The sequence below is a fragment of the Parambassis ranga genome, chromosome 3 (assembly GCF_900634625.1).
Source record: "Parambassis ranga chromosome 3, fParRan2.1, whole genome shotgun sequence".
NCBI lineage: Eukaryota > Metazoa > Chordata > Actinopteri > Ambassidae > Parambassis > Parambassis ranga.
This window is the reverse complement of record NC_041024.1, coordinates 9500712-9520388: the sequence shown is the minus strand read 5'-3', so window position 1 is coordinate 9520388 and position 19677 is coordinate 9500712. Positions and strand designations below refer to the sequence as shown.

Genomic DNA, 19677 nt, shown 5'->3' with positions numbered 1-19677 from the left:
CAGCTTAAAATGCTTTTTTCCCCATCTGCAGTGTGAAATATATTTCTTCAGTTGCCACTAAAAAGCCACACTGAATATAAAAAGTGTAGTTGGAAGAGGGGGTAGAGTTAAGAAAATGTTCCCACTGTATTCTCTTTCTCTTTAAAAAGCTGTCTGGAAACTGGGCCAAGTGTAATTGAATTGACAGAAACAGACTAATATGATTTTTCAATATGTTATTTAATATTGTCATGAATAAATGTTGTACTTTATTGCACATGTTCGAAGAAAATGTACAGTTGTGTCAAAATGCAGCTATGAGTTGAGCTGATGCTGAGTATAGGTGATACTATACAACAGTGAATTTTCATTAGGCTCCTCTGTAGCACTGCCTCCACTGACAGTGGAACAGTGAATTTATTAAACAAATATATCCCAAAGTCATCCTGTCAACTTGGGTTTGTTTTATGATTGCAGTTTAAACTGGATTTAATGTCCTTGCACAGGTACGCCGACTGGGCCAACAGAGAAAAACAAAAGCAAAGAGCTCTGCCTCTCTCCTACCTCTGTCACTATGGAAAATATATTTATATGCAAATTAGCCTGTGAAATAAAATGATTCAAATAGCGTGATGGGGGAATGTTATATTTAATCTCTGGGATTTGAGTCATTGACGGAGGGGAGAGAGAGAGAGAGAGAGTGGTGGAGATGCATGAAGATGCGGATGGAAGTGAAAGTGCAATCTAAAAACTGTCTCTACCCTGTCTCACTAACAGTGCAGTAGTGAATTGCATGTAGCAGTCATACTTTGTGGGATTTATATATATGTAATAACTATAAGCACTGAAAGTAAAAAAAATAGATCTAAAGATTGGTGGACTGAAATATTGCATGTTATGAAAATTTGCAAAAAAAAAGATGATTTGGAAGTGGAGACTCTTCGGGAAGGCTGTTCTTGCCAAAGCAGACACAGTGATTGGCATGTAGTTGGTCCTCTTTCTTTGTCCAAATGTGGCGACGGCACCTGCCTGGTCCTTCTGTTTGTCTGCTTGTGTCTTGTCCGGTTTTCTCTCCGTCTGTTTCATCTGTATCTGTCTCTCTGTTTTCCTCTCTGTTTGTTGCCCTGCATCTTTGGCAGTGTCTTTGGCTCTCTCCACAGCCTGTTCTTTCTCAGTTTGCGCTTGTTCTTGTATTTTTTTTTCACTCTTTTCTGCACTGAATGTGATTCAGGAAATGTAATTATACTTAATGTACCAAATCAAGCCTTTCTTCAGAATCCACATGACAGCAGCAGACACCACTATCAGTCAGACAATTTGATTATGATTTGTGATAAATGAATGTACACATTGGCAACATTTTACTCTCTTAGCTTAAGAAACATGTAGACATTTGTGAAATGGCTTATATCACATGCTGATGTTTATTGCAGATTTGAAGGTAGGGTAGGAGATTTCATTCTGATGCACTGTTTGTGCCTTGTCTGTTAAGTAACAGACCGCTGCTCATCTTCAGGTAATGTGCATCCATGTGATTGGGAGGCGTGGCTTCGGGGTGAGCTCCGAGAGAAAGGGACATGTTTACTTTCGAAATCTGGCTGACTCTCACTGAGTTTTCAAAATCTCCTACCCTACCTTTAAGCATTAATGCATTTGTCAAGAAATGTTGGGTGGCCAGGAGAACTGGATGTTTCACTTCAAGACTAAAGAAACACAACTTAATGTAGGAACACAATGCAAAATGCAAAGAACACAAATTACAACAGAAATGTTTCCAGAGGGCCACAAAATATCTATTTTTTTATCATGAACTCATGAGCTTTAATAAAAATGGTTTCGTTTCCTACACACACCCAAACTTTGAATTAAAAGTATTAAAAGCCTTGCGTCATTGTGACATCACTGTATCCTTTATCATACCATGGAAGTCCGTTTTCATGCATGTCAGCTGTGAAATGTGTTCAATCAAATGAAGCTTGTGTGTAAAATATTCTCATATGCTAACTACACTCCCAGAGTGATATAAACAATTTACAGGAACACATACCAGCGGCTGGTATGCAGCACTGGAATTGACAGCTAGGAACCTTGTTTAATGGCCTTCTTACAAGACGTCGCGTGATGTCAGAGACAGATTGCAAAATGTCAAAGATGGTTCATTTGATCCTTGTTGCTCGGTGCCAAGCGGCTTTGGAAGCAAATACATTAGCAGCATGCATCTCTGCCTCCCTCCCCTACCTCTCAGTTCCTGCCTTATTTCGTGTCATCGCTCTCATCTTGTTTCTCTCTCTTGTCTCACACACACATATGCACGCACAGGTGGTCTGGTCATCCTTTCGGGAAAATCAAAGACAAACTGCAGTGTTAAAAACAGACTGAGTAGAAGGCTGAAGCTGGATGTAGTGTCAGAGTACAGCCTCAGATGTTGCCATGGAGCTACAAAAGTGCACTTACATGGTTTTCTTTTAGCTGTTCCCTCTCACTTTTATCTTTCTATTCTTTTTCTTTTATCCTCGTCGTATTTATACCAGCAGGCTTTGTGCTGTCTGTCGTTACATGTCTCTTTGCTCTGACAGTTTCAATATTAACAGTTCAACAAACAATAACAATTAGAAGACAACACACAAATACAACTAACTCAGCCGACTTTGATGAATCAACATTACTGTTAGCTTGTCATCTCATAAAGTATTTTTTGCTGTGATGGGTAAATTGATTTCTCTGCTACAGCTACAGCTAACCCTTTCATGTATGTGAGGTGGTCTCCAGTTGTATGTGGCTTCACTGGCCAATCTAGCATCTCCACACACACACACACACACACACCAGCAGTCTCAAGAGTATGTGCTGGACAGAATCTAAAGTCAAGCATGAATACAGAGGGTGACAGGCCAATTATCAGATGTACTCTGCGTTCTGCATCCCCACCTCTGAAGGGAAGCAGATGTGAGAATCCTGTCACTTTCACTCATGCCAGTACAATGACATGGGCCAACAACAAAAGGCAGAGCCTTCACAAGGAATAGAGATGGACAGAGCTGTAAACCTTATCGTGTCATACAGTTTTTATCTGGTGTGTTTTCATTTCAGGCTTCAGGAGATGTGCTGAAGTGTGTGGATGTTTGTCAAAAGTTAAAACATGTCTGTCTTGCCAGTGAAAACCTTTAAATGTTTAGTGAAAATCACTTTATAAGCTCTATCCACTGAACAAATTATGAGGCAGCTTAATTACTTGACATAACTGAACTCTCTTTCCTTTGTAGGTGAACGTGGCACCTGCATGTGTCAGAGCTTTGACCAGGATGCTATACTGTCCCTACTGTCGCGGCATGCCTGGACTGAAACCCTGTCACAACTATTGTCACAACGTTATGAGAGGCTGTCTAGCAAACCAGGCAGACCTGGATACTGAATGGAACCTCTTCATCGGTAAGATTCTAATGGAACGCCCTTGCACCTGTTTTCTTTATTTTCTCTTTATGTCTGTCTATCTGTGCACAAACTTGAGCTCGAGGTCTGCGTGTTTCTCTTCTGAGGCAGTGTCTTTGAATAGTCTCGTTGGGAATTCAGTAGGATGTGTTAGACTCAGCTTTAAAGGATTTACAAAGACAAAACTGAAATCTTATTTGTGCAACCATTTTTTTCTTTTCTTTTTTTTGTCTGTAATGATGTTTTCTGTTGCTGGAACCCTGGCATAGTGCTTAAAGCTCTGGTCCCTGCTGTTCGAGATTGATAAAGGAGAGCAGATCCTAGGCAAACACATTTTCTATAGTGTTTCCAGCTGAGCTTGGTGAGTAATATAGCACTTCAGTTCGGCTGTAAGAAGCTGGCTGCTGTAAGCCCTCCTGTTAAATGGATACCAAGGAGGCACATAGAGTGTTCCCTCTGGATCTTTTGTAGGCCAATGCTTTATTTGTTATGTACCCCATCCCATCCTCCCACCCACAGTAACAGTTTTTTTTTTTTAAATGGGGCAACTTTTTTTTTTCTTTAAGAGACATCCCTGAAGACTGTGTGTCAAGTGAACTGCACTTCTAAGCTTTTGGCTGTTTTGTGACAGGCCTGTCATTTGAGAAACCTTCAGATGACGTACCGTTTCTTCTCTCCAATGGCATGCCTGAAGTCTCAGATCAACACAGGCCCCTGTGCACTGAATGAGATGTCTCACAGCTTTATGACATGTGTTAAAAAGTTAGTGTCTTGTTCGCTTGTGAAGAGGCAAATCTACTGCCGCAAAGGGATGACGTGCTTGACAGTAATGGGAAAGGCTGTTGTTGCAACAGAATGATAAATCCAGTTAGACCAAAACACCCTTGAGGTGTAGAAAAAGTAGATTTTTAATAATTATTTTGTTTTTAAATTTATTTATTTATTTTGGTACAGATGTGTTTTTTTGTTTTATATTTTTGCATTAGAGTGAGTAAGTGTTGTTGAGGTTATTGTAATGAAAATTATAGAACCCAGAGGATGTTTATTTTCCCCACGAAAGACTCAATTTTGATGGCTACTGACATTTCGTATTCATTATCTCTTGCTAAAGAACTTCGATTTGCTTACTATGCAGCTCACAAGAAATATTGATTTGCCTTTCAGAGACAACTTCTAAATGTATCACAGGTCACTTCTCACCACTGAAGCACATCTTTGCATTATAGAAATTTATAGATTGAGCCCATACAGAGTCTGTCATTGTCATCCATACAAATAATCACTTACTAGAGGAAGGTTAGATTAGAGGCACAGTGTTCAATTTTTAAGAACCCTCCATGACATTTACCTGTGGACTTTGCCCGTGCTTAAATGTCACTGTTGATACCATTGATCGGTAGGACCACAGGAGAAAGGAGTCTCAAGGGGTTTTATTTGGGACTGAAATTCTATCACATGAAATGGGAGGGCTGTCAAAATCTACGTAACGGAATCGGAAGCATATCTATTTTCCCACTTTTACCTGAAATCAATCACATTAAATCAAATAAACAAAGAAAACATCTTTACTTAATGAGGGAAAAAACAACTTATTACTTATTCAAGTTCATTACAATACAGTTAAATCTAACAACTTTATTTATAACCAAGTTTACAAAAATGTTTAGCAACAGTTAAGACTAAACCATAAGTAAAGAGTCAAGCAAGAACAGCCTGAGACAAATGTAACACACACACAGAATGAAGTTAAAAGGAAAATTAATGGTGAAGGAAATCAGATGTGGCTGCTCTGTGAAATGAAATAAAATTAATGGTTACATAAATTGTAAGCCTGCTGTTTATTTGGAAATGTGAGCTGTTATTACAGCGAGGAAGGCAGAAAATAGCTGATTATTTTTCCTAAAATTAAAAAAATGTACCAAGATGGCACCACCAAGATCCACTGTGAGCTGAATTGCTAGATGATTGACAGGGACACAACGGGTCAAAATGAGCCAAGTCTCTCTCCTTCAGGGCAACAGTAAAAGAACATATTGAGTACTTGACTCACACACCAGAGGACCGCCTTTAAATATTATATCATTTGGTGATGATTCTTATTTATTTTTGCAGAAAACTTTCTTTATAGATAGGAGTCTTACCAAAAAATGTCTAAAACTGAAGTATGAGCTCTGTGCTGTTTTTCGGTCTTCTCCTGAGCATTTATATAAACAGTATATTCATGTCCCCTCCTTCTCTAAACACTGAACAAATGATGGCATCAAGTTTTTCTCTCTCTGTCTCCCAACACATGAAAGTCACATCACATGGCTGAGTCTCTGTTTTGTTCAGGAATTATCTGTCATCCTTTTTGCCAGAGAGAGAGAAAAAAAACAATATCCTATGATGAAATAAAGCGGACGACAGATTGTGTCTCTTGCTTCTGCTGAGAATGTGGGAACAGGGAACTCTTTTTTTTTTTAATCTGGCAGCAAGTCTTCTAATTGTTTATGTGGTCTTAAATAACAGACAGTGATAACAACTTTTGTTTTTCTAAAAAAAAAAGGAATAATAATAATAGTTGTAAAGACAGATCTTGCCAGCTTCCTTTTTTGTGTGTTGCTAGAAAAAGAACCTAAATTTAGGACTGTACATTTGGGAAGGTTTGTAATTCTTAAATTGAACCATGCAAATGAAATAAAAATGACTAATGGTGCATTATTGATGTGATCTACGGTTTACAGAGCTATTATAGCATCACTTAACATTTACAACCTCGCATAAGCATAAGACTTAATGTGAAACATCACCACCACAAAACAAATCAAGAAGGCTCACAGGCTTGTTATTAAAAGTAAATTCTTATTGCATTAAGATGTCGGTCGGTATCATAAGAGTTTCTGAGGGGGGAAAAAGAGCAGATGTCTGCCTGTGTTCACTGCGCTTATCCCAGAAATCTGTGTAACACTGAAACAATAATGACCTTGGTGAGTGCTTTGATGTAGCCTACATATTGCTATGCAGAAATAGAAGAGTGATTACAGCCTCCATGCCATATATTTAAAGTTACAGTCACAGTACAGTAGTTTACACTTTGTAAAGGTTACCGTAACGACTTTATGCCTTCCAGGCTGTTGGGGAAAAAAAAAAAAAACTGTCAGTGAACAATGAGTTTAAACCTGAGGAAGGCTATGATTTACCTGCTCATACCTGTGCTGAGTGATTTTCAGGCATTGTGACTCTCCATGTGTGTGTGTGTGCGTGTGTGTTCAAATATTCAGGGAAAGAATTCATGGCTTGGCCATTGGATGATCCCAGACCATCAGTCACCTGCCATGATGACAAATTTACCCAGCTCTGCATCATGACAGACGCATCATTATCATTTTTCTTGTCAGCACCTTGTTAAAATACCCTCAGAGAGACAGAGAGAGAGAGAGAAGGGGAAGGGGGACTCGTGCTGTTATTCAAACTCTACTGTAGTTTTTCAAGCTGACACCGTGATCAACGGTGTTTCTGACAGGCGAGTGACATCAGTGTAACGTGATAATTCCATCTGCACGTGGCCAAAATTAATGGCAAATAATAATTGACTGAGTGATTAAGTCGCTTTCGCAGCGATCTAGTATTGTAACTGTAATGATGCACAGCGGGTTTGTCAGGGTTTGGGCTGCATTACATGTTACAGCAGTAGTGGTGAGACGGTGAGGGGAAATACATGTGAAGAGTTTAAAGGGTGTCGCTAGCATGCTAAGGAAGCATTAGCATGTCATATCTACAATATTAGTTTGTATGATTTAAAGAGGGTGTAAAACTACATTTACACCCTAAATGAATAATAACGCTGGACGGTCTCAGAGTTTAGCTCTTTATTGGAGTCCTATTTGTCTACACACTAGCAACCCTAATGTCCCCTAAAGTCAACTCTAAAACTTTGGATGGTGCTGTTGATGCATAGGCATTAACAGCACCATCCAAAGTTTTAGATTGTTTATATGCAATGTTGTTACTGATGTTTACTTTTAGTAACAGAATCTGGTGTTTTTTGTGTAAGAATAATTTGTTACATTTCTGGCCTGGAAATCTATATCATAATATCTTTTTGGTTAAACAGTTCCCAGTCAGAATCACCATATTTCATCATTCAGGGATCAATAATCTTTTTTTTCTGAAATTGTTTTTTTTAAAAACATATGCTGCAGCAGTTTGTTTGTAGGTTAAATAAAAAGTAATCAGCCCCACATTCCCTGCCTGCATGCTGCACCACCAGGCTGCATCTGTGAATCTCCTAATTAAGATATAGGCCTGTGTTGTCCTCTGTTGAGTCCTTTGACACCCCAGTGTAAGCGATCCTCATTGATTTTATTTGCTCATTTCTTTTTAATTGCATGGATTGTGTCCCCGTGTAACAGGACCTCCCCACAACCTTTCAGTTCATCATAATTCAAGCCAATTTTTTTTTCTGTCCTCCAAGAAGGACTTTCTGTGATATCTGTAAAATTGCGAAAAATAAACTCGGAGCTTTGCTTAAGTTTGTTTTGCTGCAGAAGTTCCCATTCAGCTTTACCTCACAGTGTAGCCTTTGAGGTGCTATGCTGTGCTTGGTTATGGGAAGAAAATCTTGTAAAAACACACTCATAGTGCGTTAACTGAGCTGAGTTTCAGAGGGTTTTTTTTTTTAAAACAAATCCGAGACATTTAACAGACACACACTCATAGCCACACAGGCACTCAAACTGTCTAAGTATCAAGCGTGTTGGTCTTAGCAACAGACAGGAACAAACAAGCTAGCTAGTGGGTTTCTGTCTGTCAGACAGCTGAAGGCCGGATGACTCACTTAGCCAAGTGGAAGTAATCTCCATACCCTCAGCATCATCAAGAACCATTGTCTTTTCTTCTTCTAATTGCCACTGGCTGTGCAGAATCTGCAAATTGCTGCTTTTCTAAGTCTGCGGCAGGAATGCTTACACTGCTCCTGTACCCTTTATATTTACTAGTATTACATTTTCATATTTTAACTTATCACCACTGAGAGCCATTGTTAGTTTATTTTATCAACAGCATTCAGTGTGTCTGAATTTTTACACATCTGGAAGGCACACACTGCTGAGAAACTTGCTTTTTAGTTGTCTTGCCAACAGATGAGAGGATTGAAACTCCTAAAATAAACACTGGTGCTGTCGTAAGTTGTGTTTTTCATTAGAGGAGTTTTGCACCTTTTCAAGGTTTGTGTACTGCTTAGAACAGTCAGTTAAATGTAGTTAAATAAAGTGTATATTTGTTGATGAAGACGCTCAGTAATTCAGGTCATTTTCAATAAGAATGTTGAAGCAAGGCAAGGAAAACTTTACTGTTGTATATCAAGTTAACATATATCTTATTTATGTTATCCATGCAAAATGTTGACAATAGAGGAAGAGTTTTATGAGTTTTTTAGCTGTTTTGTTTTGCATTTCTTTACTTCATGCTAAGCTAAGCTAATTACCTGCTGACTACATCTTAATAGTAAATGGACGTATCAGTGTAAACCCTTTTATCTATCTTTTACCAAAAAGTATAAGGGTATGTTCCTATATTGTCAAACTATTTAGAAAAATCATTCATTTTATATTTAATATGCTGATCCATATTCATCCTTCTGGGCAACCACAGGTTTTTTTCATTACTGTGAGACATTGAGTTTGCCTAGCTGACTGTAACATGCACAGACCTTGCCTGAGTTCAGCTCGTTATACATCACAGTGAACATCACATGTACTTTCTGCTTTTACCGAACACAGAAAATGAAGTGATAGCCAACAGAATCTGTTTTGTCTTGCAGCTGAAGCAGCAGAGACAAGTGTTAATGCAAAAAGACGTTAGAGCTCACATGGAACAACAAACATCTTATTGAAAACTTTGGATGAGCTAAAGTAATCCAAACATAACTGAAAGCCAATAACACACAAGTGTCCTCACAAGAATGATTTTTCAGTGCTGTTATTGAGCTACAGTCCAGCTGCAAGTGCATGACGGAATGCCTGTGGAGACTCCCCAAACACAGACAAGATATGTTGGCAAAGTAGCGAGTCTTTTGCAATTGATTCACCTTATGCAGCTGCACAAAGGGGAAAAATGTTACTGGATGGAGAAGTTGATGTCTTTTAGCACAATAGTTTTGGCAGTTTTTGTATGTGAACAGAGGAGTGTTTAAATAAATGATTGAGGAAGACGTTTCCAGTGAGAAAAGTAGAGTTTGAGGATTAACTGATTTGGAGTTTGTGTTGGCCTATTCTTTAGTGTTGCATGTGCACAGAGGCTAATAAAAGTCTAAATTTTGGAGGTGACAGGCTATTAGTTTTGGCACTTATATTGTTAAATTACACGTTGTTCTGTGTGATACTGTAGAAAAGCATTGCACAGACATCATGTGTTTGTAATCTCTTATTGCATGTGTGTTTTCATCCACCGAGCCCTTCAAAGAAAGGTCAACAAGCTCTGTTGGGACCAAAATTAATCCGTAGCTTTACCCCACATAGTCTCTGTAGAGCCCTCATCAGGCATGGGATGTTTTAAATCATCTGTATGCATCCCGGTTGCTTGTCTAATTGTTGTAAATAAATACCATCACTTCATTTTTACATGCACTCCCACATCTGTTAATTCTTAGTAGGTGTTGACCAGCAACTATATGCTGTGATAGACAATAAGGAATGAGAAAAGACAGCAGCAGCAGACAACACATCAAAGAGCCATATTGTTAGGTGACATATTCCCTCACTGAACAAAGCCAGTGTAGTTTTCCTCTCAGCTTGTCAAAATAGCAAAGGATGTAAACAAGGAACTGTGTCCCCGAGCATATGCAGTGACGCAGTGATGCCTCCCTGACACGGAGCTACTCCTCAGACCGAGCACACTGTGGCAGAGCTTTGTTACTTCAGAATAAGCTACTGTTCTCAGGCCGTGTTTACTATGTCAGCCAGAGCCATGGTGTGCACGCAAAACGCCTCCAACAAAACAAATTTAACACAAGGGAAACAGTTGATAAAGTAAAATTAAACACCAGAAGTGTTATCCTCCTTTCAGCTCTGTATAATGGGATTAAAAGCAAAGGATAAAGTTCTGAAGAATATCTCTGTGTGTTCGGTTTATCAGAGCTTAGTGAAGGAGATCTAACTTATGCACTGTTTTTATAGCACCTTTTTAACATTTGTCATGATGTGTTCCAGCGTCTGGTGATACACCGCCATTGGCAAAGGAGTAATCAGCTGTCTCTGGCAATTTATGAAGGGTGTCATAGACTTCTATTGTTGGGTACATAGTATTTGTATGCAGACATTTTTTCTGCAGTTTGCACTGGCAGATGGTGAAAGTTATTCTTTCCATTTTCTTTCTATCGCTGCAAACTCTGAATCATTGGGCAGACTATTTATGGGCACTGGGTAGCAATTTTCTTTGCATGATGTTCATCATTTCTAGCACAGCAGAATTATCCCTCAATCAGTCTGTATCAACACCGGAAGGGCAATTACAACCTGATAACAAAAGATCGTTGGAAATCTATAACTGAGGCAGGCTCTCAGATTGACTAATGTATTTGAAAAGTGAAAGAAGTTGAGTATTCTTTAAAACTCAGATAGGTTGTTTCATTATTTATTTGCACATTTGACTTGATAATCTCAAACTTCCATTGATTTCAGAGCAGCAGTGCGCATGTTTGTTTCATTTCATTTGGTTCAGACTGGCTCATATACTGTGAAACAGACATCCATGGTCATTAGGGGCAGCCAAGTCACTATTTTAGGTAAATCTAAATGGAGATCTCACCCAGTCTATCCTTTAAAAATGATCTTTTATTGAAGTGTCAAGAAACTCAGTGATGTTTCTACATCAGTATGTCAGTAAAATTAGAAATTGAAGTGGGAGGGAGGGTCACCCACTGGTGCACTTTTTTGTTATTGTTATTCTTGTCAATATTTTATTGTCTCTGCAATGACAAGAAACCAGAGGGCTCACATATTATTACTGATTTCATAGACATCTACTCTGGATAAATCTAGTAGTGTGTGACAGAAACTGATCCTATTGTGTTTGTATGTATTGATCTTTTCTTCACCACTCACCACATCCAAATTATATTGACTGTGCAATGACCAAAAGTAAAAGAGGCAGGAAAAAAATACAAAAAATAAATAAAAAAAACTCTGCTGATAATTAGGAGCATGTTGCTGATTTGTCACAGATTCACATACGAATGGCCACTTTGAGCCCCAGGGGACTCTGCAGGTAGTTTGCTGGAGTCTCTCCAAATCCCTCAGGGTGTGAAAAAATGGAGAGTTTTCCATTAGAAAATAGCCAAGCATGCAGCCTAAAAGAGCAGAAAGAGAAGGAAGAAAAAAAGAAAAAGTTGGCTCCATGCAGCAAGCAGTAAACAACCATTGCCAATACAGCCCACTGTGTCAGTCGATGGATAGATGGATGAATGTTTGCATGAATCAATTGTTCAATTGTTAATACCAGAAATATGTATATTTTTGCAATCAGTGCCAAATCACTAAAGCTCAATACCAGATACAATTCAGGAATACAAGAAACAATATATTTATTTAAAAAAAAATGCTTAATTTAGTCATAGCTGAAGAAGACATGATATGAGATTTGAACCGTTTCTGTATTTGTATAGTAGCACTGTGAGGCTTTGTGCTTTTGCTGTACACTGTGAGTGTAGAATCAGTGGAAAGTCCCAGATACATGAGGTAACAGAAGTGTGTCCCTGCCCAGTAACAGTAACAGTGTCCAGGATATGTATCTATTAAACTATTTGGAATTTGTGACTGAGATTGCAAAGAATTTTGCAAATCACTAACAGAGCTGCACTGGCAGAAATGACTGCGCTGACACACATGTATATACTTCTGCAGAATCCTTTGACTCACAAGTGTATGCCAGCTAAAGGCAGAAGCCAAACGTTAATGGGTCTTTAAAGAGTGTGAAACAGGCTTAATAAGAGGACCTTGTGACTATGTGATTGCTTAGTAATAGTAGGCTGGAGGTTTAGCTAAACATTGGACTGAAAGAGCATAGCCTGTGAACTCTAACATGTGTTGGGCCTCATAATGATTTATGGTTGGAACAGATTTAACTTTGAGATGCTTTTTCATCACCAGTCCATCTCTTTTTTTAAGTGTTCCCATATGTGTCATTATTCCAAGAGTTATTTAAGCATGTAGCAGTAACCCTTCCACACAACAAATCATATGGCTGACTCACTCAAAATCCATCAAATATTCATTTAGCTATATGAAAAATAGGTTGTCAGAACTCCACTGAGGATATCATTTAGGTCTTGAGGTCTTTTATGGAATGAGTAACAGAATTGCTGCCAATTTCCCCTCTACTCTGTCTGAAATCTACTGAGGCTTTTTTTTTTTTTTGCTTTTTTTGCGAAAGCATTAGAGCAGTGCTCTGCTAAACATAGGCGAGCTGCAGACTTCACAGGACTCATGCTGGCCCCCTGCAATGACCTCCAGCCAGTTCCTGATGGAAATCTAACCAAGCATCACGCCCAATTTGAGACTCCAGAGTAAACAAACAGAAGCGCTCTTCAAAGGTACAGCCGCTAACAGACCAAAGAGGAGTCTGTCTGTGGCTCTGTTCGCTCGGTTCGCTTTGAAAGCACAGGCCTGATTTACAATAAGGGCCTATAGAGAAGATTGAAGCAAGGCGTCTGGACTACAAGTCCAGACGCCTTGCTTCAATCTTCTCTACGTATGATGACCTGGATGACTGAGAATCTTCATCAACAATAAGGGCCTGCTTATTCTAGAGAGACAACTATATGTACATATCACCTAATGAACCATTTTCAAATGACATCATCAGTTCTAGTAATTTTTTCAAGTCCTCCAAGTAACGTGTAAATAAGCTTCCTCTTAGTCTTTTCTGTCCTCAGGCGCATCTACAATGTCAACAGTAAAATGGGCAATAACAGCAAACAGCAGCGTATTAAGAACAGCGTAATGATGCATTGGAAAATTCTTGCAGCAAAACAGATACAACTACAACATTATGTAAATGAAAATAATCTTACAAAAAGCAGAGCAGATCTGTATAAAGTCCTTTATGTTTGTTTATTTTAACATCCAAACCATTCTAGGTTGAGCATAGGAAATTATTATATTTATGGACCATAAGTTTTGTCCTTTTGTGACTCGTGACTGAGAAAATAGCATGATAACGCTGCGTTCACATGCCTAAAATAAAAAAAAATAAACAAAAACTACTTTGTCTAAATTACAATGATTGTTTGATTTGTTTTTATTGATTTGTATTCATATGAGATTGATTAATTACAAAGATATCGTTTACTGATTAGAGGCTGACTGTTTCAAACAATACATATGTCCTTTTTTCTTTATTTGTATTTTTGTTATTAATTGTTTTTTTTTGTGTGCAAAAAGCAGCTTATACTTGCAGTTTATAACCCTGCAAGACAATCTGGATGTTATTTAACTGTAGATAATGAGTCTGTGATTCAGTCTCTGTGTTTCTATCTAACCTTTCTTCACTCCTTTCCTGCATGCACTCTGTCTTGTGTGCTCACTTGTCCTCTAAACCACTCCTCTTTGTCAAGCGGGTGAGCGTAATATCCTTCCCTGTCAATTGCCACCGAGAGGAGGGAGACTTTATGTTTCTTAGGTCTCATGACAGGCACTTTGAAATGCCAGCCTGAAGGCAGGAGCTAAACACATTCTGCATCGGCTGGTCAGGGCGGTTTTGAATGGTTTCCTCAGCGCCGGTGCGCTACACTGTAATTGTGAGAGCTGTACCTGACTTACTCCAATGATCTTATTTGTCACTTTTACAAGGCTCCTAAGCTTACTGAACCTGTTAAAGTTTTCACCTAAGGCTACAATACACTGAGTTAAAATGGAGTTTACTGAGTTTAGATACAGTAAAAGTTCTACAAATGGTGCAACTTTGACACTTAAGATAATGATTCGTGTTCATTCTTTGACCAATAGTAAGTCGTAGCACTGTATTGAATATTTGTGAACTGCACTAATAACAATGAAACATTAACAGAGAAACTACCTGCTGATACATGACCATATTGTTACTGTTAACACGTTACACAAGAAGAGTGTTGTGTTTTTTTGCCTCCTATTAAAATTATGGTTATTTACCACTGAGCCAGACCAAACTACATGTTTTTGTTTGATATTGATATGTGTTATTTGTTTAAAAAAAAATCAATTAATCTTTTGTGGCAGATTAACCCGTTAAATCAAATATACACACAATAAACTAAACTTAAAAAAGAGAATTTGACAAATCAATTTATCAAATAGGATTATAGGATTAAGTGTGAGGTCATTTTAGGGTTTTATTTTCCAGCAGCTCAAACTTAAGCTGGCATGAATCGTTCGGCTTCATGGTCAAGTGTCACCTCTTGGTGTGAAAGCATTGTGGTTGTTTGTCCTATATATGATCACTGCTGATTTAATGATTTACACATTTCATTGAGCCATTATTAGAAAAGACACGCTGTTTCTGCTGGCCTTTGCGCTACATAGGCTTTTCCTGATTGGCCCACATTCCTGCAAATGTCACTGCACAAAGATGGAAGTCTTCTTGATATCATTGCCCCTGCATTTAACCAGTTCTAACCCCTCAGACATGACTCCATGGACTTTTTTTTATTTGTACAGACAAGGCAGAGCCTAATGAAAATATCAAACACATTATTCTCAGCAGAGACGTCTTCCTGTCTGACAGGATCAATAGTACTATCCCTCTGTATGAATGTATTAATATCACACTCTTTTAATGAAATGAAATGTGTCAGTTTGGTAGGTAATCTGTTTTATGTATTGATTCACACCACGGCTCATCCAAGGTCATAGTCCATATTCACTTGCATATGTGTATTTTTTTATTTTTTTATTTTCTTATTGTAACCACAGAAAACAGGTAGTTTTTAGACTACATGATTAGATGTGATGTGAGAAGTTTGGCTTTTAGCAAATAAGCTGTTTCCTTATTTGAAACCTTCATCTGAAATCAGGATTTTTTTATGTTAATTATATTTTTATAATTTGAGATATAATCAAACTAATATAAAAAAAACCTCTGTTTTTATTAACTTACTATGTTAGGCTAATAAATTGAAACACATGATTATGCTTTTCAGAACAGACAGAAGACACAAACATAAATAATGCCATAACAGTTCGATGTCTGACTGACAAAGTCAGCTGCATCATAAAAAGATGCAGAACTTCCTGCACATATTACTGCCAAAGTCTTGGAGGAAAAAAAAAACATATTTAATATTATATGTTCTTGATTTTCTTACTATCACCGTATTAGAGTTTTTTAGTTCAACTTTAGTGCAAAAACAAAGCCAAGCACTAAGTGTGTGTGAGTAATTAAAAAGTAATCATTGTAATGCATAACCATGAATTCATACATTTATTAATGTATTCACAATTTAGACGTACCAATGCCAATAGATGAATAAATCATCATTAGGATGAATGCAGACCAAGGATTTGTTTTATGTTCAGGCCTTTTGTTGTAGGCTTAATACATTGAAATTTAATTACTATTTGATTTTTTTGAAGTCAGTATGAAAAAAATTATGAAGGTAGATTTGCTTTTGTGTGCAACTTAACAGTCAACACATTTGTCATTCTGCTCTGTGAACGTGCTGACGTGTACATAAAGACAAGCAGTAAAAATTTCCTTGAGTGTTTGATTTCTTTGAGCTGACATGTGCTCTCTGTGTTATGACAGATGCCATGTTACTGGTGGCAGACAGACTGGAGGGACCCTTCAACATTGAATCAGTTATACAGCCAATTGACATCAAGATCTCTGAGGCTATCATGGCCATGCAGGACAACAGCATGCAAGTGTCAGCCAAGGTACTGTATCCTGAAGTTTTTGTGTTATTAATTAGTGCAAAATGACAGATGGAGTGTTGAAGTCACTCAGTTTAATATCAAGAAAACGAACATATTTCACCGCCCATCCTCTTTCAAGCTTCTGATTAGATCTGTTTATGTTCACTAGTAGATGGTTTGTCGGTGCTCATTTTTTTAATTTTAACTTTTTAATAATTTGGCGTACTTCAGTTCCAAAAGGTCAGTGTGAATAAAATGTCAGCCTCTTTTCCTTACCAAGAGGGCTGCAATGTACAACTTAAAACCATTGTCTATGCTCTTGATGCCTCTTCTCTCCAAGGTGGCTCTCGGCTGACAGATTGGTCTGAGATTACAATCTTTCTTCACAGTCGCATTTTAACCATATGTCGTGCTTCCCAAAGCTTTGTGCAATATATCTGCTCACATTGTATTACTGCTGCACCGACCTGTTGAAAATTACTTTGCCTGCTTGATGTAGAAGATATCGGAGCTGTAATCATGGTGAAGAATTGATAAATATTAGAGAAAAGACATCCTCTTGTCACTACAGCCGTGTGGCACATTAGAGTGCTCCATCACACACACACCGAGCTAGCGGCCAGAAGACAGGCCAGAGAGGAATGCTAATGAGCCGAGCTGTTTGGAGGTGTGTTGCTTAGACCCTAAAAAAGCCCGTAGAGACCAAGTCATCTGAAAACAATCTGTTGTCACAGTGAACCTCTGTGAGCTTCACATTGATTAATGTAAGGTTCAGGTAATAATAGATCTTCACTTCTCCCCCCTGTATACAATAAAACTTTACTTTGTGTTTCAGGAAAGTTTAATAACTTTCTCTCTGCAGAGAGGCTGTTTGGAACAATAAATTCTCCTTAACTTAGATCATCACAAGCCTTCTATGTGATTTACAGGGAAATGCTGATCAATGGTTTAATCAATTCACTTAATGAATGTGCAGCAGTGGCTTTTTATTGCTGTTAACATTATTGAGGGTTAATTCCTTTTTTTTCCTTTAGCAAAATGACATTTCCTAAAAAGCCCTGATAGACACCACCATTTCCTCTGAAGTTTTTTGTCTCAAATCACACAGTACCATCGGTGCTGTGAGCAAATTGACAGAGGCTTTTTGCAGGGGAAAATGTCAGTGGTGTACGCAAACTACGACTTTCACAGGATCAAAATGGATGTGTATTCTACAAAGAAATAGACTTAGCCCTGGCTCAGTGCAGAGTTCATGCAGGTTCTGGCTGCCAGCAACCTAACTATACAGCAGCACAGTTGTAGAAAGTCTCATATATATACATAAGGATTTTTAGGCAAGGAAGTTTTATTTTTTTTTCCACCTATGCCTTCCCCAATGCTTAGTGGTAACTGTATCTCCCCCCTCTGTTCTGTTTTAGGTTTTTCAGGGGTGTGGTCAGCCGAAGCCTTCAGGAATGGGAAGAGCTGCACGGGGCATCTCAGATGTGTTCAGCGCTCGCTTCAGGCCTTATACCCCTGAAGAGAGGCCGACCACTGCAGCTGGAACAAGCCTGGATAGACTGGTATGTACAGAAACACAAGCCTGGTTAGACGAATATTTTAAGCTGGGAGTGGAAAATGCAGCTCTAAAACCTTCTTAAATAAATATGACAAAGGTGATAAAATGCAAACAAAAGAGCTCTCTCTGTATACTGATGTATACTGATGTATTTTATCAGTGCAGCTGTACAGAAGTTTGTTTTTTTGCAGTGTTATTGGCAGAGGCAGACTTGGTGGAGGCATGCTGAGCTTAAGGTCAACTTACTGGGGTTGAAGTCCAAAGGCTAGAAAAAAAATAGAGGCATGTTCACATACTCAGCATAGCCCCTTAGGTGCTGTGTGACTTCCACCACTGCTTTATGGAGGGTTGAAACATTGACTTTCTTTCACTCACTGCCAGTGTTCGTAGAGAACTTTTGCACGATAATAGCAAAAACATTTATGTCACAACAAAATGGCCTACGCCTTATCCCAGAAATCTGAAATATGTGGGGTCTTGAAGAGTCTGCAGCAGATTCGGCATCCACCCACAAAACTTCAAGCTTATAAAATAAATCTTTTAAAACATTAATTGAGGCTGTGGAAAAAGTCTATTGCAGCCCCCATTGCTACTGAAACACACTGTGTGGGAGGCAGTGTGTCAAGCTTGAGTAAGGAAGCCCTCAAGTTGACATGATGTTGAACCAGACCTCACAGCCCACGACTACATCTTTCCCCCGTTCGGCACAAATGTGCTGTCTGCACTTACCCATGAGAGAGTCTACTCAAAATAATATAATATACCTTTCCTTTATAGTGACGTTATGTTAGGTATTAACAGTAAGATGTGGAGAGGGGACTTACAATCCCACGTATGAAAGGATAGAAAATTGCAGCTGTAAAGGGGGTGTTTAAGCCCAGACGAAGAACCAAACATAACATAACATACAAATACAAACAAAACAAAACAAAAAATATCTCCATTACAATGATGTTTCAGTTCTCTAAACTGCACTAGGCCAAAATTATAGAGCCTTACATAAGAAAGTAATACGATTCCTAAGTGGGGTGCTTCTTGATGTAATCCTCTGTCCGACTAACAGATTCTTTTATTAAATTCATTGTTGTCCATAAAAGGTGTTGTCGATAATCTTCTGTTGAATACGATGTTTAACAGGACTATGCAGGAGCACTCTGTATTTTAGCTGCATGTGGTTGTGTTAAACACAGTCTCAGCCTTTAAAACGTTATCCTGAAATTCACCATATTTTGGTTAGAAAAGTCAAACCAAATCCTCCTCCGTGCTTTAAGACATTCGCATCAAAAAGGTTGTGAAAGTGGGAAAAAATTACTAAAAGGCAAAAGCACATTTGGAGGAAATCCTCGGGTTTCTTCAATAATTTATGTTTACATGCACTCAGGCTTCGTCTTGTAAAAGATTTGAAAATATTCTTCCCAGAAACATGTACAGTGTTGCCCAGGATAAAACTTCTAACTGTGCCTTTGCCTTTCTTCTTCTTTGTAAAGTTCTATTCCAGTTTCTTTACAGAAACATAAAGTTTGTGTGCTAGACACTTCGGTAATAAATAAATGTATATGTCTGTATAAGCTGGTTTGACTGCAGTGAATGAAATAACTTGTGACTCGACCACAATTTTCCACATTGGCTGCTGTTTGCATGCACATCTGGATCTATGCATTGATCAGATTTGATAACAGCCAATCTTGAATTGATTTTACAGCAGGTAAAACTCACTGTGAATAAAAATGTTTGAGGTAAATCTCATAGGCTGGTGAATAGAATATTTCAGCTGCACCATTTATCATTTAACTTTTTGCTTCACTAACTAAAAGACATTCTTTTGCTGCTATTCTCTCTCAGTCT

At 38.3% G+C, this 19677-nt stretch overlaps 1 protein-coding gene across 1 annotated transcript in view; it reads left to right on the top strand.

The window, feature by feature from the left end:
• LOC114433560 (glypican-6-like) overlaps positions 1–19677 on the top strand; it is a 98491-nt gene that overhangs the window by 60619 nt on the left and 18195 nt on the right. The window contains exons 4-6 of the mRNA XM_028402206.1: positions 3243–3408; positions 16165–16295; positions 17693–17836. Coding sequence (XP_028258007.1) covers positions 3243–3408; positions 16165–16295; positions 17693–17836 — 441 coding nt within the window. The remainder of the gene's footprint in view (positions 1–3242; positions 3409–16164; positions 16296–17692; positions 17837–19677) is intronic.